At 34.9% G+C, this 22,039-nt stretch overlaps 1 protein-coding gene and 1 long non-coding RNA gene across 2 annotated transcripts in view; one reads left to right on the top strand and one right to left on the bottom strand.

Moving 5' to 3' along the window:
* The window catches only part of LOC141381140 (uncharacterized), a 693,969-nt gene that overhangs the window by 359,810 nt on the left and 312,120 nt on the right, over positions 1-22,039 (top strand). The window lies entirely within an intron of this gene.
* LOC564237 (uncharacterized) overlaps positions 1-22,039 on the bottom strand; it is a 144,879-nt gene that overhangs the window by 94,416 nt on the left and 28,424 nt on the right. The window contains exons 18-22 of the mRNA XM_073944125.1: positions 15,527-15,607; positions 13,720-13,818; positions 11,467-11,547; positions 9,236-9,331; positions 8,940-9,038 (exon numbers count right to left, since the gene is read on the bottom strand). Of these exons, the coding sequence (XP_073800226.1) occupies positions 8,940-9,038; positions 9,236-9,331; positions 11,467-11,547; positions 13,720-13,818; positions 15,527-15,607 (456 nt within the window). The remainder of the gene's footprint in view (positions 1-8,939; positions 9,039-9,235; positions 9,332-11,466; positions 11,548-13,719; positions 13,819-15,526; positions 15,608-22,039) is intronic.

Raw genomic sequence — 22,039 nt, forward strand, 5'->3', positions numbered from 1 at the left:
GTGACATTAGTGATGTTTTATTTATATTCACTAGTTTTAATAATATAAGTAACAGTATATTACCCAATGCTTTAATCTACATGGTAATGCCATAAATATATAGATAATGCTTTAAATATTCAGTCACATTCAATATGATGGAGTTATTCTTGCCATCATGAATAATACATGTACAGAGATGTTCAAACTTAAAGTCTGTGTGAAAGCAAAACTTACAATTTTTTTTTTTTTTGCTAGCGCACATTGCCATTGTTTAGATGAACAATTAATCCATGCAAGTTAACGCACTGGATTTTTTTGTTTGTTTTGTTAATCTTCAGTCAAAGACTGAGCATTTGCTTCTTATTATAATAACAATAATAATACGTTATATTTCTATAGTGCCTTTAAAGTAGCATCTCAAGGCACTTTACAGACTTCTTCTTCTTCTGACTTGCTTCTGAGTTTGGAGTGGGCGGTCCTTCTCTGATGATGTCAGTTTCATCAGTCTTCAGCCACAGTGTTCTTAACCTCACCCCTCTTACCATTAGCTTGCTATGAGGGAATGATGAGCAAAAAGGAAGCCCCGCCCCCTACTCAATATTCAGTTTCAGTTGGAAGCACTTCAACAGGGTTGGATCCCTGTGCATTCAGAGACAGGAGAAAAAATATATAAGCTTAATCATTAATTGACCAAGATTAGCAAATGTCAGGTCTGATCAGGGGGGTGATCGCAGATGAAAGTGAAGAGCGTGGGGGAACGTAATTTCAAATTGTAGAGGGTTGTGGTTTACGCAGGCCCTTGAAAATGTCTCTGGGGGCCCCTAAATGTATGGGCCCTAGGAATCATCCTAACTCCTCCTGAAGAAGATTTCTATTCTCTCAGTGTGAAGTATTTTCTAAGTGTAAAGCAGTTAATTTTCTCTTCACAAAATGTATGTAGTGTTTGCAGCAAACATGCCAGCCTGTGTTAAAAATACAGTGATATGTCTGTGTAAGATGAGTATGCCTACAGGAGCAACACTAGGAGAAGGCTGAGTGACTGATTGTGTAGAATAACTGAATATGTAAAGCACTGATCATATATGTTAAATACTTGTATGAAGCTATATGTGTCAGAAGTTAGAATGAGTAACATATTATCAAGTTATTATCCTATCATAACAATGTATGTAAACACTTAATCCTTTTGCATAAGTTGCATCTATGGAGAGAGAACTTTGGTGTCAAAACAGTTGCTGACACAGACCTGTAACATCTCTGCTGACATGAGCTAGTGGGCTGAGAGCCAAGAATAGCAGGACCCCTTAGACTAGAAACCTATTCAAAAATGGTCAAGAGTTAAAAAGAGACTTAGGGGTGTGTCAAATAATCCTGTATAAAAATTGTAACAAACACAGATACTTCAGAAGGTGCAGGAGAGACTTCAGAAGGTGTCCAGGAGAGACTTCAGAATGCTCTGGGGTCTGCTCTGCTCTTTCTCGGCTTTATTATGGAGAATAAAGTCTATTTCCTGATATTCAAAACCTCTGGTCTGATAATTTGTAATTGATTAGTCGTCAAAATTTACGACAAATGGCGCCCAACGTGGGGCTGGACAGAGACGAACAGGTGACACTGGACATGCTGGGGCTTGGAGGAAAAACACAAATATGTGGCCACGATAAAAAACGGTAAGCAATTTTCGCTTATACGTTTGTGTTTTTTCTACCAAGGACCTGCTTGTAACGGTAAAAAGTCACTTGAACTGTTTCTCCAGCTATTACGAACTACAAGTAAAACTAAAAAAGTAAAAGTAAAGATATAAAAGGAAAACAATGGGGTTTTGAATACCAGAAGAAAATAACAATTTGCATGCAAATGATCTGTGTTTTCCTAAGAGGGCCTTGACGGATAGGATAAACGTTAACTAGTAACTGTTACTCATGTTTGGGAAATTTTTAATATTATGAAGAATATGCATAGAGCATTTTTATGTTTTAAAAGGAAGTTCTTAAAGTGTGGTGACAGTTAAGAGATTAAAGCAGATTAATAAAGTAGAGAGAAGCGCGCAAAGACCTCGGAGTACCCGTTCTGTTTTAATAATGATAAATATTATTATGCAGGAGGCTGGGGGAAAAAAGGCAAAAATCCTGTGAAATGCTATTTTTACTGAAGGACAGTAAAGACGGGAGCAGAAGTAACAGGCACTCAAGAGGAGTGTAGTGAAGAATTCTGTGGTTACAGCTCTAAGGTTAGAGGCTGTTCGGACAGGTCACTCAAGAGGAGTGAGATGTATTTATGTAATTGTAAGTATTTGTGCATTTGTCTGTGTTGGACTGAAGATACTGGTATGCAGAAGCTACCACCTTTGATCTAGAGAGACTAGAATAGAGGTGAGGTTCAGGTTACACAGTGTAAGAGATGAGGTTAGGATGAGTGAGAAGTATGATTGTGTCTAGAAGTATGTTTGCAATAAGAGTGAGTTTAAAAGAATTATCGTTTTATATTATAATATAAAAGGAAGATTGCATATGTTGTGTGATTTAAGAACAATAAGATAGAGATTGTTGCAGTTTAGGCAAGAGATTGTGATACAGAGGAGGTTTAAGCCTCATAAAATTATTTGAGATCATATTGCATTTGAAAGACACAGACTGAAAAGAAGAATATATACTAGTTAAACATTTTTCTGAATAATCTCTGTGTGTTTGAAGTGTTTTTAAGTATGAACTAGGCAGAGAGGTGACTGAAATTCCTGACATGTCGACAGTCTGGAAGAAGGTCTGCTTCAGGAGTGGTAAGAATCTGTCTATTTTAAGAACAAAAGTTTCACAGGACAGATAGAAGCTAAAGAGTCAAGAAATATTATAAGGTATTAAAAAAAAAAATAGAAATATAAAGTAATGTAATAAGATAAATGAAATAAGAAAATATACATGATAGAATAAGATTTAATAAATAAAAAGTGTTAATAAAAATGCAACTTGAAGCTATACTAATAAATATTAAGAAATTCAAAAATTGCATAAAACTAACTACATATGGAGATAAATTGTTAAAGTGATCAGGAAATAAATTTACTAAATCAGTATGAATCAAAAAAGATAAGTTAATAATTAGAGTAAATAAAGAATTAGAAGAAAAAACTTTAATGAATATTGATTAATTGAAGAGTTAATGATCAAATGTTTAAGAAAAATAAGCTTAAAAAAATGAATTAGGAAAATCTAAGAGATAAAAATGCTAATTTTTGAAAAGGAAAAGAAGCATAGGAAAATGGAGAAAAAAGAAGTCCAAACATTGTTTAATAGAATAAAAGAGAAGATGTTTAAAAATATATATTATAAAGAAATATAAGATAAAAATTAGAAAAAACAGTAACATTTTAAAGACAATAAGATTTGGCTTTAAAAGATAAAATTATGTTTAAGTGCAATAAAAAATTGTTGTGGAGTAAGTTGACTGTTGTCATCTGTTTTAAAGTCAGCTACAGGCTGTCATCTGAGCCAACAGCTATTTGTAATAAAAGCAGTGAGTTAGATGTAAAGCATAGACACTGAGGAAAAATGAAAGAACATCATAGTGAGTTCAAAAATTATATAGTTAATATTTTATGTACTTAAAACTAATTGACAATTAAAAATTGCATTTCAGATTGGAAAAATGCTTAAAGTAAACAAACATGTAGAGTTAAAATAGTACTATGAACTTGAAGCTATTGCAGTAAGGATTTTTAACAGGTATATTAGACATTAGGCCACCATATAGTACTGTTGAATTAAAACAGGTATAGAAATGTTAGAGAAATTAAAATAATGTAAGATGTAATGTAACTAGTGAGGAAGCACTGGAATAAATTAATAAAAATAAGTGAAGCACAATCTGAAGTCAAAGAAATTAATTATAAGAACATTTAAGAAATAGAAAATTAAGCAAATTTACATATGATAAAAATGATTGAGAATTAGAGAAAATAAATTGTTAAACAGCAAAAAGAAAAATTAGATAAAAGGAGTCTTTATTTGATGAAGGAAAAAATGGGAAAAAAAAAGAGTCATGAGCTAAATTCTATATATATATTAATTAAGAGGACATAGGGATGAACTTTGGGGGACTGTAGTCTTGTACCTACCAGACATCTGAGTACACTGGCAAATGGAAAGGTGTTTGAAAAACACAATGAGCAAAATGGCTGTTGACACTTGTGACATGCTACAGCAGTGATGCAGGCACTGCATACCCAGGATTTACTGAGGACTGAAAAAGCTACATGTGCTCAGAGACATTCAAAAGAGACACTAACAAGAGACTGATGAACTGTTCAAAGAGAAAAAAAAACGCTCCACCAGAACTTTACATAAGCTGAATCAAAGAAAACAAGCCAGCCCAAAGAGAGAGGGGGAAACACAGTGCCCTGATATGAAGCAATTTCAGGACAATATAGAATAGACTGTTACACCAATCTGTGAACTAGTTGTCTCAGGTTGCGAGGGGGGATAGTCTGACAGTCCATCTCAAAGTAGCTCCTAAAGTCCAAATTAAGTTCAAGCATTACAGAAGGAAAATTAAGAACAAAAGTTTAGCTACCCATTCTTGTATCAAATCAGACTCCTGTCAATTTGAGAGAGAAATTATTATCATGCAAATTTTTAAGTAAGAAAAAGTGTTATAAGGAAATTCTACAGTGAAATTTTAAATGCGTAATGATATATTATGATGAATGTTAAATAATTTAGGTTTAAGTTTTAATAGGTTTAATCATAAAAGTCCTTAAACGTTGAAGGATAAATTACAATGCAGCAGATTGACTAAAGAAAAAGAGAAAAAGCGTTTGATAAGGCAATAGATAATTTGGAGAATGAATAAGATTGGAATAAAGTATTTAAGTTAAAATTAAGTAAAGAAAATATCTTACCGTAATCATGTTATGAATGGCCTAAATCAAGATTGAATATTGAAAACTGGAAAGAGATTCAAATTTAGAAAAATGATTAAAAAAAAAATGATACAGTTAAAGGGAAGATTGAAATAACAATTGAAATAAATTCATAAGAGATGGTAAGGTCAAAAAGTAATACTTCTAAATTACTATAAAACAAATTGAAAGAGAAAAGTGTTTAAGAAAAAGATATTGTTTCACATGAAAACATATGTGAAGAATAATTAGAAGAAAATAGTAAGGAATAATAGTTAAAACAGAGCAAAGAGAAATTTACAAAACATACAGTAAGTTTTAGTCAGCTGATAAAAAAAAGTGCATCAAAATTGTATAAACAACTAGTTTAATGGGAGTGCCTTAGGAAATAATTATGAGCCAAAAGAAAATAACTCAAAGACAAAAAAGGAATTAATATATAGATCAGAAAATAAATTAGTAAAAGAAAGAAGTGTCAAATTCCAACTAAATGATTGTCATTACAGGACTGAGATGCAGATAAAATCAGCCAGCACAGTGAGGGTTAAAATGGATTAGATGCAGATCTGTCCAGAAATAAAACCACTAAATGCTGAAATAGGTATAAAACTCTATTGAAAAGTGTAAAAATATAAGAGCACTAATAGAAACATCTATAATGTAATATGCAATCTGTCCTAGACACTTCTATTTAAATTTAAATTTAAAGTAGTAATAAATTATAAGTAACTAATAATATTTAATTGAAGTTAATTTGATAATTAAAATAAATGGTTAATCAAGACAGATAAAAGAGGCTTAATGTTGATAATATGATTTAAGAGCAATCAACAGAAGAAGATTTTCCAGCTGAAGTTCATATTGGATGTGAAGATATGCTCTTTTGGATGGTAAATATATTAAGTGCTTAGTTTCTATTGAGTTTATTTTAGGTAACTACCAGAGGAGGGTAGAAACTTGTTTGTACTTGTGTAGCTTGATGAATAGCAAACACTGTATACACCAGAATGCATAAAAGGTTAAAATTAGGGAAAATATCTTAGGATGAACACTGTCACAATAGGTGGATGATTGAATTATCTACAGCTTCACAGAGCTCTAGTTCAATTAAAAGACTTGACTGGAGACCATTGCTCCAAACAGTGAGATGATGACTGTTTTTGGTGTTGACTGGATAGAGAATTATTCTGTAAACAAGCACAGTTGAGAAACTATGATGAGTAGATGATTGGAGATGGTAGCAAAAGCAAATTATGAAGCTGGAACAGTTATTACATCTGTGACAAGATAAGTAGTTCCTAAATTTTGAAATGCCTTCAGAAATAAGTTCATAAAGGGTTTGCATTCATAAAGTATTCATGAAGTTAATAAGTGATCAATAAATAAAAACATCTAAAGGAGTATGAAAAATTATGAATAAAGCAAAAGAGAGAATAATTGTATTATGCTCAATTACCAGAAATGGCTGAAAGAGATGAAGATGATCCATCAAGACCAACGCTCAATGAAATATGTGAAAATAATAAACTTAATGGGATTAATGTGTTAACAAGTGCATTGGTGAGTGATGGCATGGAAACTGACAGAAACAGGCATCTAACACTGCAGCGCATGAACTGCTATTGGGTCGACCCATGAAAGAAACCTTGCAAGAAACAGCATGACCCTTGCAAGAAACCACATGAAACTGCATAAAACCTGGCATATAATCTCACCTATAACCTTGCATAAACCTCTTGGAATGGTTTGCAAAGATGTCTAATGCAGTAGGGACTTTAATGAAGAAACAATTAATTGCCATGTGCAAAGCGATATCTGTGCAGGAAACCAGAAAGGAGCCATGTGAGAGAGCAGTGATACAAGGTCCAATTGGTCTAGGTGATTGAGTCTATCTGTGGATGCTCTGGAGAGCTCAGGAGGAAAGGACCATATCTGGATGAGGGCAAATCCAACAGCTGCCAAAGTGGATGCCATTAATGGGGTACCAATGCCTCAAAGGAGCGAAAGGAAACAACTCCAGCAAGGAAAAGCTGACCGGAAACAGAGGAGCCTGAATATTCCACAGCTCTAAACTACTAAGTGCAACATGTGAAAGCAAGAGTTTATCAGAGCAAAGAAAAGAGTGATTCTGATAATTTGCCTGAGTACCACATACAGCAGTGCCACAAGTCAAGGGATGATGAATGCACAACTGCAGATTTCAGAACTCAGACTCTTAACCACACATCTCCATCAACATCTTTTCAAAGTTTAATGAAGATGCTGATAGCTTAGAAGAAGAGAAACAAGGATGAGCAAAGATCAAGATCAACATTTGATGCTTTTTACGTTTGCATATTGATTTTGTTTGCATATTGCTTTCATGGTACCTATATATAATATCACTTAAGTATATTCTACATGAGTGTGAAAACTAGCAGCTAGCACTGAACCAACTGAATACTTATGCTTAAAACTTTATTGTCTTTGATGTGTTAAGAGAAAAACAGAGTACAGTCTTTTACTTCCTTCAAATCAAGGGGGAAGACGTTTGGCTGGACTTCTGTCAAAGTACAGTGGCATAATCTGGTCAATTGATAACAGCTATGTGGCTAATATCAGTCACTAGATAGAGGTAATTAAGAGAACTGGATTATGAAATTGCACTTTGGGGTTAAAAGACAATAATATTAAGACTAAAGTCTTAAGAGGAGGGATTGAAGAAGATTTCTATTCTCTCAGTGTGAAGTATTTTCTAAGTGTAAAGCAGTTAATTTTCTCTTCACAAAATGTATGTAGTGTTTGCAGCAAACATGCCAGCCTGTGTTAAAAATACAGTGATATGTCTGTGTAAGATGAGTATGCCTACAGGAGCAACACTAGGAGAAGGCTGAGTGACTGATTGTGTAGAATAACTGAATATGTAAAGCACTGATCATATATGTTAAATACTTGTATGAAGCTATATGTGTCAGAAGTTAGAATGAGTAACATATTATCAAGTTATTATCCTATCATAACAATGTATGTAAACACTTAATCCTTTTGCATAAGTTGCATCTATGGAGAGAGAACTTTGGTGTCAAAACAGTTGCTGACACAGACCTGTAACATCTCTGCTGACATGAGCTAGTGGGCTGAGAGCCAAGAATAGCAGGACCCCTTAGACTAGAAACCTATTCAAAAATGGTCAAGAGTTAAAAAGAGACTTAGGGGTGTGTCAAATAATCCTGTATAAAAATTGTAACAAACACAGATACTTCAGAAGGTGCAGGAGAGACTTCAGAAGGTGTCCAGGAGAGACTTCAGAATGCTCTGGGGTCTGCTCTGCTCTTTCTCGGCTTTATTATGGAGAATAAAGTCTATTTCCTGATATTCAAAACCTCTGGTCTGATAATTTGTAATTGATTAGTCGTCAAAATTTACGACACTCCCCCCTAAAATCGCCCCTGGTTGTTTAATCAAACTACTTCAAGAGTTCACACCTGAATATGCTTGTCGTTAATAGCAGGTTTGGCGTGCTGAACCAGGAGAGAACCCTAAACTTGGGGATAATTGAGCCCAAGGCTCCCACCTGGTCAATTAGCATATAAAGGGGGTCGAGATTAGGTAGCTCCGGAAAAGGAAAAAAAAAAAGAGGAGATGGGGTGGAAGGGGGGATTCTTCCAAAAACAAAGATAGGACAGTAGGGTGAAATCTGTCTATTTAGAGTAAACTTGGATCAATCTGATTGGATTATTGCTGATTACGGATCAGAAGCCACCCGTGACCAATCATTTCACATGCTTCTCTTGAAATTAGTTTATAAAACTTAACTTAAAACAAGCTGAAACAGCACAATTCCTATTTTTTGGGGGGGTGAAACTTAATTGTTTTATATTTAATCAACTTTTATTTGTAAAAACAAGCGAGTTAACTTAATTCCTTCAGGCTGGAAGGAGTGTACAAATCCATGTCTTTAGAACCACAAAACTACTAAAATCATCAAGAATCAGTAACACACTTATCTGCCAAGATTTCATTCATTTAAACTCGAGACATAATGTAAATAATCATCTAAAAATTAGGTTCAATTTGTACTCACAGGGTTTAAATACCAGAAAAATCATCAGCAAAAAAGTGAAGATGAATTCAGAGGAAAAGACGACGACTCTCAGATCTCCAACTGCACCTTCACCATTAACTGAAGTGGAAAATGAACAATAGTATTTTATTAACAATACACACTTGTGTCTCAATATGAAAACCAGTAAGTGCAGCTGATTCAAAGGTGGTGGAGGACGACAAACAAGGGAATGGGTGAAAATCAAACTGAGAACAAAGAAAACTAACACGGAATTAAACACAAAACATATTGGAGACAGGATCATGTTCACTCGCCTGTTTTCAGTACGAGTTCAGTCATCAGAGTAACAGAGTTCAGCAAAACAACAACAACTGATCCAAACACATACACAGGAGCAGCAGGATGAAGATCTAGAAGAACAAAAGTAAGGGTAAAGTCCAAATCAGAAAGGTGCAGTAGAAAAATACATTTTCACTAAACATTTATTGATTTAGCAATGTTTTTTTCCACAACAACTTACAAGTAAGGATAAAAAATGCACTTCAAATCATCAGATATATAAATGATATGACAAAATTAGTTTGCAAAAAGTGTCGGTTTAGTAATTTTACAGTGTTCGTTTGTAAAATTACTATTATTTTTCTTTTTTTTTGGTGTTGTATATAGTAATATACGGTTTTATGCAAAAGTTTGTGCACCCCTCTGTGGCTGCATAGTTATGTGCTCTTTCTTGATCGCAGTGAAATGTCATTCAGTTTCTAGAGAAAGCTAGATGATGTCATGTTTTACACTAAAAAATATATGCAGGCGTGGCGGAGTGGCGTAACGATTAGCACAATCGCCCTTACAGCAAGAAGGTCGTTGGTTTGAACCTCGGCTGGGTCAGTTGGCATTTCTGTGTAGAGTTTGCATGTTTCCCCCATGTTGGCGTGGGTTTCCTCTGGGTGCTCCGGATTCCCCCACATAGCAAAGGTATAGGTGAGTTGGGAAAGCTAAATTGTCTGTAGTCTGTGTGTGAATGAGTGTATGGATGTTTCCCAGTGATGGGTTGCAGCTGGAAGGGCATCTGCTGCGTAAAACATTTGCTGGATAAGTTGGCTGTTCATTCCACTGTGGTGACCCCAGATTAATAAAAGGGCTAAGCCGAAAAGAAAAAGTATATGAACAAATGAATGAATGAATGAAATAGGTTACGCAACAGTTTGAGCACCCTCTCTTTTGTGTGGATTTCAAAGCCTGTAGTCACTTAATGCTGATTGATTACAACACAAAATTGATTTGAGTGACTCAGTGAACCTTAACAATTCTAACACAGATGCAACAATCATGAAAAAGGATATTTAAGATAGCTGACTGTTGTGCTTCTCCTCATTGTGAACCAGAAAGTAGCAACATGGGAACCTCAAAAGAACTTTCTAATGACTTAAAACTAGGATAATTCACCAACATGAATTAGGAGACGGATGTAAAAAGCTGTCACAAAGGTTAAAAGTCTCTATCTTCACAGTTAGAGATATAGTAAGAAAATGGAAGGCCACATGAACAGCTCTTGTAAAAGAAAGATTTGCTAGGCCTAGAAAAATATCTGGAAGGCAAAGGTGAAGAATGGTCAGAATGGTCACAGACAAACTACAGACCACCTCCAAAGAGCTCCAGCAACATCTTGATGCTGGAAATATCACTGTACATTGTTTCACAGTACCAGCACTCTCCTTACCAAGAACAGCTCAATTGAAGGGTAATTCAGAAAAAGCCTTGGTTTTATAAGTATGCAATCATGAAAATGATTATGGTGCCCAAACTGTTGCATAAAACTGTACCTGTACATAAACTTGTCAGTTTGCATAGTTTTATTCTCTATTTACTTTATTTTATCTGTGATTTGTCTTGTTACTGTATTGTTGCACTGTGGAAACATCTGTCACGAAAGCAAATTGCTGATATGTAAACCTACCTGGCAATAGAGCTCTTTCTGATTCTGATTTTACAAATGAACTACCTGACGGATGATATTTGAGCACAAACACAAATATACAGTATACCCTTTCCCACAACAGATCCATTTGATCATAAGCATGCAGGAGCAGAGCAGGATTTGATGAAATATCACAATGAGTTTTAAAGGGATAGTGCACTCAAAAATGTGTCATCATTTATGCATCACTGAATCATTTCAAACCTTTATTTATTCTGTTGAACACAAAAGAAGATATTTTGAAAAATGTTGGCAACCATTGACTTCCATAGTATTTGTTTTTGCTACAATGAAAGTCAATGGTTACAGGTTTTTAACTTTCTTCAAAATATCTTCTTTTATGTTCAACAGAACAAAGAAACTCTTAAATGTTTGGAACTACTTGAGGGAGAGTACATGTATATAGTGAGTAAATATAAATTTTGGGGTGAACTATCCCTTTAAAAAAAAAAAAGAGACTCAAATAAACTTGTTCCATAGGAGAAAAACTAAAAGGTTTGAAAAGGAAAAGAAAGTGCTGAGTAGAAAACATCATAGTAGAAAAATAAAAGCAGAAGATTAATACTGTACCACATTCAAATGAGATTGTGAAGTCCCTTGTGGCCCAGATTAACTGAAAATACATAATCATGCAGGCCCATCCAACACAATCTGAACACAAACAGATACAACATCACTCAACTTTTATAGATAAATACTGTACACATTTATTTTTGTAACTTTTCGCTTGAATGTAAAAGGTGCTCAGCATAATTGAGTACAGCCCATTTTAAAAATTAATAATTCATTTTCTCTATTTCTCAGTGAATATAAATCTATCTGTCATGTTTACCAGTGAACAAACCACCAGATGTCGCCGGTAAACACTCACTCATGAAACTGCAAATCTGCCAGTTAATGGACTTCAACTTCATACATGCTCTTCACCCACACACCTGCTTTCTCATTTAGCTTGATTTACATTCACACCTGAGAACTTTCAGAGACTGATTAACACACACTATTTAAGCCACTCATTCAACTCCTTCAGTTTGCAGAGTCTTGTTTATCTGTAAGGTGACATTACAACGCGTTATCCTGGTCTTGGTTTCCTGTGTTTTGATCTTTGCCTTGTTTACTTATTTAATGCTGTTTGCTGCCTGCCTCTGACCAACTGCCTGTTGTTTTGACCTTGACTCTGGATTGCCCTCATACATCTGTTTGCCGGTATTGACCACTGCTTGCCTGACAATTCTAATAAACCTGCACGTGGATCCAAACTTCTGTTGTTGGTGTCGTTACACTATCACACAAATCTATATTAACACTTCTCCCAATTCATTGGCATCAACGTCATCGCTTAATGCCTGCTTAACTGAAATTAAAGCTTGGATGCAATATAATCATCTTAAACTGAATAGTTCAAAGATTTTAGAGATTTTATTGGTTGGCACTCTTTCTAACATCAAGAGGTGAAGTGAATTTGAGTTAAGGTTGATGGGTCTGTCTTATCAACATCTCCAGAGGTGCATAATCTCGGTGTTCTCCTGGACTCTCAGCTTAGTCTGAAGCCTCATTTTAAGCATGTAACTGAAATGGCCTTTTATCATCTTTGAAATATAGGTCGCTTACATCCTTTCCTCTCGAGGCCTGATGCTGAAAGTCTCCATGCTTTTTATCGCGTAACGCTTGGATTTTTGCAATTCTCTGTTCGGAGGGTTAACAGCAAATTCTCTCAAGATATTACAATACATCCAAAATTCTGCTGCACGTGTGTTGACGCATACATGGTATTGGCCTCACATCACTCCTATACTCCAACAGCTTCTCTGGCTGCCCATCAAGTCTCGTATTGATTTTAAGACACTGATTTTAACATATAAAGCGGTTCATAGTTCTGCTCCAGCCAGGTTACATTTGTGACCTGATATCCATTTCCTCTACATCTCGCTGTCTATGCTCTGCCTCGGGTACTACGCTGTTTCAGCCTCACTGCAAACTTAGCACCATGGGAGGTAGGGCGTTCTCTTTCCGTGCCCTCAAACTGTGGAATGCTCCTCCCACTAACATTAGGAATGCTGGTTCACTGGACGGTTTTAAAAAGTTAATTAAAACACATCTTTTCAGGAATGTTTTTAATTTGTGAAATCTTTTTTTACTTTACTTGTGTGTGTGTGTGTGTGTGTGCGTGTGTGTGTGTGCGTGTGTGTGCGTGTGTGTGTGTGTGTGTGTGTGTGTGTGTGTGTGTGTGTGTGTGTGAGAGTTTTAATGTTCTTTGTTGTTTTTACTTTCTTGTAAACGCTTTGGGTTTTAGAAAAGTGCGTCATAAATAAAATATATTATTATTATTATTATTATTACTATTATTATTGTATAGACAATGTATTTTGGTGCATTTAAACAAAACGGATTTCTTAAACAGATATATTTTTTAAAAATAATATTTTAGGCACCAAACATATTGAGAAATTGACAGATAATACAATTAAATTCAAGCAAAATATTGTAAAAATAATACAAACTAATACAAAAGTATTAAATAATAGTATTAAAAAATAATACAAAAGTTCAAGTAAATTGTATTTAATATTTTTCTATAACATAAATTTGGGTGTACTATATTTTGGTTCGTTATCATTATCGCACCGTTAGTTAGATAAGCTCCAGATTTGGCTTCAGTATGGACTAATTAAATGTATATGCACAAATATAATATTGTAGAGCTTCTAATTAAAAATATGCATTTAAAAGAGAGATTTGTGAGGGGTGTACTTATATATGCTGAGCACTGTATATGTTATGAGATGTTTCATTGACTCATTTAATAAAATTGCGTTGTCATACCTTTTTCATTTTCCAGTGCTATTATGTAGAAGTGGACCATAATGGCATTAATAAATAATGTGAGAATAAACCACACTGATCTCCTGACCAAGGGCAAACCTAAAAAACAAGCTTAATATTATCAGCAGTCTTCCATATTTTGTGCTTCATGTTTTTTTTTTTTTTCATTTATTTATGCTTTCGAATTGCATTATGGGACCTTGATCTTCCTTCCCACAACTTTTAACCTTAAAAAGTTCAAAAAGGGACATTTCGTCACCTTAGAATTAAAAGGTTCTCTCTGACATTTTTGTCAAAATTTAGTTATAAACATATTCTTATTAAATGACAACTTATTTACATTATGGCATGTTTTTTTTACAAGTTGTTTTTTATTTAAAATTAAAAAAATGTTACACACACATTGTTTATTATGGAATGCAAACATAAAGTTAAAATTTTAACATCAAAACCTGATAAAGCAAAAATCAACATCCCATAATGCAATTCACAACCAGAAATAAACAGAAAACACTTGTGAATCACAAAATATGGAAACTGTTAATTAACAGACATTTTTTTGTTGTCACCGTATAGTGCATATCTGGGTTTAAAATCAAATGTAAAATAATAATAATAATAATAACCAGTGTTAGGGAGGTTAATTTGGAAATGTAATAGATTACAGATTACAAATTACACTATTTAAAATAAAATTAGTAGTGTGCCTTTGCATTTTTTTAATAAAAGTAAAGTAACTGATTACATCTGGTTACTTTCTGATTACTTTTAAGTTTCTAATGGGTATTTTCAACTAAATCATGTTCAAGCATTTATACCAAGCAGGTGTGACCTTACAGTAGCTCTGTTTACTGTTAGACTCTTAACATCTTTCATCACTTGAATTAGGATTATCCTCTTAAAGCCCAATGTGTTTTTACATGCACTTTTTATTTCTCTTTGCTATTTGGGCTTTATGGAACCTAATTAAAATAGAAATCTAAGTATCATCTTTTGATATGATATACTTTCATAGAAAAATTATGTCCATATATGTGGACTCGTGGTCCGAATTTACATACAACACTTTTTCCCGTTTTTTTTTTTTTATGCATATTTAACATAATTTTTTTTTAACTTGCTTTGACTATCAGAAAGTAAAAACAACATTATTTTCCCATTTTGGACAGGTAAAAATAGGGTTTGGAACGTTTCCTATGCAAAACAGTTGGGGATGACTGTATGTCTGTAACAAAATATAAAAAAATTCAAACTATATAACAATATATAAATAGATAGTATACATACATAAATAGTACGTACATAATGCATTTAAAATACTATAGTAATTTAAAGTAAAGGGAAATATTTAGGAATGAGCATTATATTGTATATATATTTACAACTCTTCATTAATAAATTCCACAACATAATGTAGTATCATTAGTGACTATCATGAACTAATAGTAATTAGCATAGTGTACTTTAGCCTTTACTACAGTAAACTGTATATATAGCAGATTTGTAATCATTAACACTTTCATAAATAACTGTAATTTAATTACACATTTTTTCTCAGTAACTGTAACAAATTAATTTTAATTTTATTTTGTAATTAAATTACATAACGCTGTTACATGTAACTAGTTACTCCCCAGCACTGATGATCAATGTACACTTCTACAAAAACTGATCTTAGATTATCATATGAAATAACCAAAGAACACTTTAACAACTGCATTCAAGTTCTTCATAACAAATGCAGAAACGTGAGCAATATGTTAATCATAATAATCATGATTTGTGTGCTGATAAATCAAACACTTACAGCCCATCTGTTCTCCGCATGTGAAATCCCAGTTGTATTTTTGCACTGTGAGGAAAACTGGTAAAACTACAACAACGAAGGCTGAAAATGAAAGTGATTATACAGAATCAGAGCTTTCTTGACAAACACAATTACAGGTTTATCTACAAATGAGTGTCATTTTTATAAATATACACAAACACATGCACACAGACCAAACAGCTTAAGCGAAGATGTGTGCCAGTCACTGATTCCAGCATAGGGGTTCTCAAATGTCTGCCACATTCTGATTATATATTAGGCACTGTGTTTGTCAAAGTCATCTGTGATAAATGTAGGGACTAATCTGACTCCCCTGACTGGCAGGTCATCCAGTGCCTGTAGTTAAACTGTCAAACTCACACTGGTTTATTACAAACCTTTTATCAATAACCTTTCCTGCAATTAACTGCAAGACCGAACATAGAAACATCTGATTGACAAGCAGCATCTACAGTACAGTACAGGCTCATTCTGAAAATGTAGTCCTATATACATTTCTGGAGAGCCCCAAATATGTCCCAGGAGCTACGTTTTTTTGCAGTTTTTGTTTTCATGAATCCACCAGAGGCTGCTGTTTATGCTTTTTGAAGTCTCAAATTTCTCTTGCGAGTGCCATTCATGCCTGCTGTTCTCATGTAAATCCACCAGAGGCCGCTGATGACTCCTGACTGACAGATCGACTGACCCACCCTCCTCCTTCCCTAAACCAAACTGATAGCTTTTTAAAAGCACCAATCGACCCACCCACACACTTCCCTAAACCAATCTGACAGTGTTTTTAAAAGCAATCCAGAAAAAGAAAAGCCCTCGCCCAGAGGTGGGACCAAGTCATTGTTTGGCAAGTCACAAGTAAGTCTCAATTCATTGCCCTCAAGTCCCGAGTCAAGTCCCGAGTCAAGACAGGCAAGTCCCGAGTCAAGTCCCGAGTCAAAGGCAACAAGTCTCAAGTCAAGTCCAAAGTCCTGCAGTTTGATTTTCGAGTCTTTTCGAGTCTTTTTAACAGAAAAATAAAATATATACAGATTAGGTATGGTTGTAAGATCTGTATTAATTAAACAAACCTTTTTTTATTAAAGAACATTGCTTAGATATATAAAAATACAAATGCAATTTTCTGACAAAGTACTGAACAGTGCTGCGTCTCGTCTCCACAGCATAATGCACAAGAACGAGTTCCACCAAAAAAAGACTCCATTTTGCCTCACATCACACAGAAATTGCAGGTCTCCTGCTGTCTAATTCATTAAGTTTAGTTGTGCTATGTTATGTCTTCGGTGATCAACTTGTGATTAACCAAAATTACATAACCTCAATGTGGTAGCAGTAGAGCAACTCCTGTATATGCTGCAAAGTTAAATTGAGTGAAATTGGAATTTTGTCAATTGAATCTCGTGTGTGCTGAAGAGATGGAGTTGCAAATCCGTCTAGCAGCAATGTAAAATGGTAGCACATATTGTTAATGAAGTAGGCTACTTCATACAAACAATAAAGTTGTTTTCTTCACATAACGTTGAAGAGCTTTGCTCTCTACCTTGTGTGATGCTCGTGCACGGATTTCCTCTGTTTGTGGACAAAACTGATTGCGAGTTCTCAAATTTTCTCTCGCTCTCAAATATGCACTGCTCACACACAAATTTTCTTGAGCGCTCTCAGAGATTATATGCAAACTCACAATTTGTGTCGTGTTCCCTCTTCCTTTCATGCTTTTTGATATGATTCATATTGCTGCACTGTTTAATAACAATACCCAAAATACTAAAATAGACTTATATATTAAATGTTTAATCTAATAAACCATAAAATTTTTGGTTGTTTTATATGATGAGATATTTTCAGTTTCAAACACTTAAAGACAGAGAATAGACCAGTGGTGCCCCCCTGAAAATTTGCTTAAGGGGGGCCAGAAGAGGCCAGCTACGTCAGTGGCACCAATCAATCCACAATAATTTAGTGGCCGCTATTTATTTATTGAAATATTGCATTGTATTGCATTTATGTAAGTAGATTTAAATAAATAATGTCAACAGCAAAATCATATCGGGTTGGCCACAGGGGTGGCTAGAGTTTACACAGGGGTAACACCCCTTGTAAAGGGGTTTACACCACTATAAGGCACCCCTGGAATAGATGTTGGATGTAAAGAATACATTTTATTTTAAAAGCATTTAAACAAAAACTAATGCAAGCGGAAATGTAACTGTGATAAAATAAGGAAACACTTGATAAGGTATTATAGCCTACTGTATTATTCACTCTTCAAATAAATCTCACTATCAATCTTATTTTATCATGGCAGCTAAAATAAAGTAAACTAGTGTCTGCTGGCTTCCACTTTGCTGATGAGATTGTGGAGGACAATTTCCATGTCATCCTCTTCATTTTGAGGAAAGCTGTGCCACAGGGCCCCTGAACACGCATATTGGCATGTACTGTGTTTTGAACAGTAGCCTACTACAGTAAAGAACTTCAATTGATCAGTTGTGGTAATACTATAGTTGCTATGGTAACACAAGTGTAATATAAACAAATTACCCAGTGCTGTATTATTTTACAATATAGGGTATTTTATACTACAAATCACTACACTTTACTGTAGTTAAAACTACACTTTGTATTATTTTATCTGTTCACTATTGGTAATACTACTGTATTATGAAGCATTCATTCACAAGTCGTAAATAATACTAGCCTAAAACATAAGTATAATACAAGTATACAACAAGTATAATACTCAAAAACACTAGAATTTATTAAAGAATTTACCTTAACCTTTTAGTTTTTTGTGTATTGTTAATAAATAGTAAAGCAAGAAAGAAACCATATCAACATTCTTGGAATAACCCTTCGCTAAGCCTCGCCCTCCTTAGTTACTGTTGCTACGCCTGTCAAGCTTTCATGCCTGGCACATCTATTACAGTGTGTATGCGCTGGTGTCAGACATTCCCAAGGATTTAATTAGTCACTTTTGGCAAACAGGTGAGATATCTGAGAAAGCCATACAAAAGAGGACTGCAGTATACATTACAGGGGTATATTCACAACATAATAGCAACTGATTAGAAAATAATTTTATCAAAATTGAAGCAAGGTTAGTCTAGCCACCTCATACGCTGAACATTCAACAGCATAGTTCATGCACAGCAGGAGAGGTGAAATTATAAAATAATCTAATAACCTAAGACACTGATGGATTTGTGCCGAATATTAGCATCATTGACCCATAACAGTGTACAGTACCTATTACTGTCAGCATGTTTGTGTGCTCTTTATCCAGTTTTTATTCAAATTTGCAGTTAAGTGGAAGAAAAAAATTGAAATGCACATTAAAGTATAAATAACAGAAGTGAACAAATTGATTTTTCCTACCAGCAAATATTAGTGTATGTATTTATATGCGTTACAATAGCGAGGGTTTAAACTAAGCAGTGCTCACAGGGTTCAACGCTAAGGATTTTTTCTACTGGCCCGATCGGGCCAGTGGTTCTGATTTTTACTTGCCCAGCCCAAATTTTCACTGGCCCCACCAAAAAAAAAAAAAGAAGTTAATCGCTATTTGAATGTACGTGTGTGTGTGTGTGTGTGTGTATATACACACACACACACACACACACACACACACAGTTGATTTCAGAATTATTAGTCCCCCTAAAGTATTAGCACCCCTGTTTATTTTTTTCCCCAATTTCTATTTAAACAGAGAACAGATTTCCTCAGCACATTTCTAAACATAATAGTTTTAATAACTCATCTCTAATAACTGATTTATTTTATCTTTGTCATGATGACTGTAAATAATATTTTACTAGATATTCTTCAAGACACTTCTATACAGCTTAAAGTGACATTTAAAGGCTTAACTAGGGTAATTAGGTTAACTAGGCAGGTTAGGGTAATTAGGCTAGTTATTGTATAACGATGGTTTGTTCTGTAGACAGTCTGAAAAACAATTAGCTTAAGAGGCTAATAAATTTTACCTTAAAATGGTTAAAAAAATGTTTTTATTCTAGCCAAAATAAAACAAATAAGATTTTGTTCAGAGGAAAAAATATTATCAGACAAAATATCAACATTTTTTTGCTTTGTTAAACATCATTTAGGAAATATTTTAAAAAGAAAAAACAAAAAACAAAAGGGGGCTAATAAATCTGTATATATATTTACGGTAATTTTTAAAATGTTTAAGGAAAACTATTCAGTTCATCAAGGCTATATTTATAAATGTAAAAAAGGTGTAATTGTTAAATATTTATTAAAATTTTAAATAACTGCTTTGTTATTGTATTTAGGTTCAAATAAAATAATTACTCCAGACATTATTGATTTTATAACTATTACCATTAATAAATATAATAATAATTAATATTAGTGATTTCTGAAGGATCATGTGACTGGAGTAATGAAGCTGAAATCTCATCTTTAAAATCACTGGAATAAATGAATAAATTAAATGATAAACTACTTTTGAACAGTTATTTTATAGTGCAACATTTCACAATTTGTATTTATGATGAAATAATTGCAGCCCTGGTGAGCAATAGAAGCTTGTTTTAACATATTTAATCACACTGACCCCAAACTTTTGTGTATTGTGTATAGAATATTTTATAAGTAAAAATGTGCACTTTAATTTTAACAACCCACAGACATCGTCACCAAATACAAATCGAGGTCAGACTTTCTCATACATACAGAGCCTCATTTCAATTGTCAGGTTTTGTAGAAATCGATCAATTGAATTAATCAATCTATTAAAGAAACGTTGACTATAATTCTGTATTTTAGGCTTAAATTATAGAGAGACATAGCAGATGAACCGAGACTGCATCAGATCAATGTAAATCTTTCTTTCGAGCTGTCAGTGCGGAAATGAACAAAACAACAGGCCTAATACAACATAGGCCTATTATACGATTAAAATATGGAAAAATTAACAGATAGTAATTTCGGTCAATTTTCCTGACGGATAAACCGAGATCAGGCTGGACAAACAGCTCTCGGTAATATTTCAGCATGCTTTCACTTTCGCATTTACCGGTAAGAATGACATCTCGCCCTGCTCATCATTCCCTCTTCATATAGCCGTATATATGGCTATTACACGATCATGATACACTGTGATATAGCCTGGGTCGTTAGTTCGTTGCATTGTTTTGTTTTCTCGCTACAATCGATACGCTCAATAGGACAGAGACCGCGTCTCATTCAGGCGATCTTGGACTGATTGATTTGGCGCGGAAGCGAGCGCAACTGCTGGATATATGCTAAAAAAACGTGCTAACGAGTGAAACGAGACAGATTCCGAAACACACGTCTATGTGTGAAAGCACCGTAAGATTGTATTTGCACACAATTGACAGACAGTCGCAGCACGCAGCTCTGGCTCGATCTGGCAGGCAAAAAGGCAGCAGCTGGCCCGATCGAGCCAGTAACATTTTGTACACTGGCCCGAGTGTCTCGCACGCTGGCCCCGGGCCATCGGGCAGTCCTTATTGTCGAGCCCTGGCTCATAATATCTAGTGGAAAAAAAGAAAAAGACCGCTGGGAAGCATAACCTGCTTTGTTTTTTTTTTTTTTAAGAAACACAGTTTAGATCTGTTTAGGATAAGAGGAGTGTGAGTTATTGCCACCTATCATTGAATGTGAATATCGAAAACAAAACCAACTTAGCTTAACTCCTTTTGCCGCCCCTCACACAGCTTGATCCACGCTGGCATTTCTCCTCTTGGGCTTTGGTTTTGAAAAGGGAAAAAATCCCACCACCCAGTCCAAACTTTTAGGATAGCGGGTGTCAGATTTTCACAATCCAATTGCGCAACGATTTGGCTTGTTTCCCTCGCTCGAAAGCTTGACAGAGCCTCTGCCCGTAGCTACGATTGGTAAGCCGCGATTGGTGGGTGGCGGTTTTTGGGCGTGGCTTAGCGAAGGGTCAGTTTAAAAGGAGGATCCCGTGAGAGCAAAAGCACTAAAGGTATGAGACGCCATCGTAAACAAAAGTCAAGCGAACGCAAAGAGACTGAATGCACGAGAGAGAGAGAGAGAGAGAAAGAGAGAGAGAGAGAGAGAGAGAGGTGTATGTTGTATGTGAGAGAGAGAGAGAGAGAGAGAGAGACAGAGAGAGAGAGAGAGAGAGAGAGAGAGAGAGAGAGAGAGAGCGAGTATTGGCACGCGAGTATTGGCTCGATCTCAAGTTCAAATTCTCTCTGCGTTCGCTTGACTTTTGTCCACTCCGGCGCCTCATAGTAGTCACGTTGGATACTGTCGAATCAAAACAATCTACCGTGCTTCGATTGGACGTCATGCCGAAAGCGCGCATGCTCACACACACGCGCGCGCATGCTGTCACACACACGCGCGCATGCTGTCACACACACGCACACATAAACGGAGAGAGAGAGAGCGGTCCATGTCAACATACTTTTTTATCGTTGGGCTTTTCATGGGAAGCAGCAAGTCTTTACAAGTCAATAGGGGCAAGTCCTAGTCAAAGTCCAA

The sequence above is a fragment of the Danio rerio genome, chromosome 3 (assembly GCF_049306965.1).
Source record: "Danio rerio strain Tuebingen ecotype United States chromosome 3, GRCz12tu, whole genome shotgun sequence".
Lineage (NCBI taxonomy): Eukaryota > Metazoa > Chordata > Actinopteri > Cypriniformes > Danionidae > Danio > Danio rerio.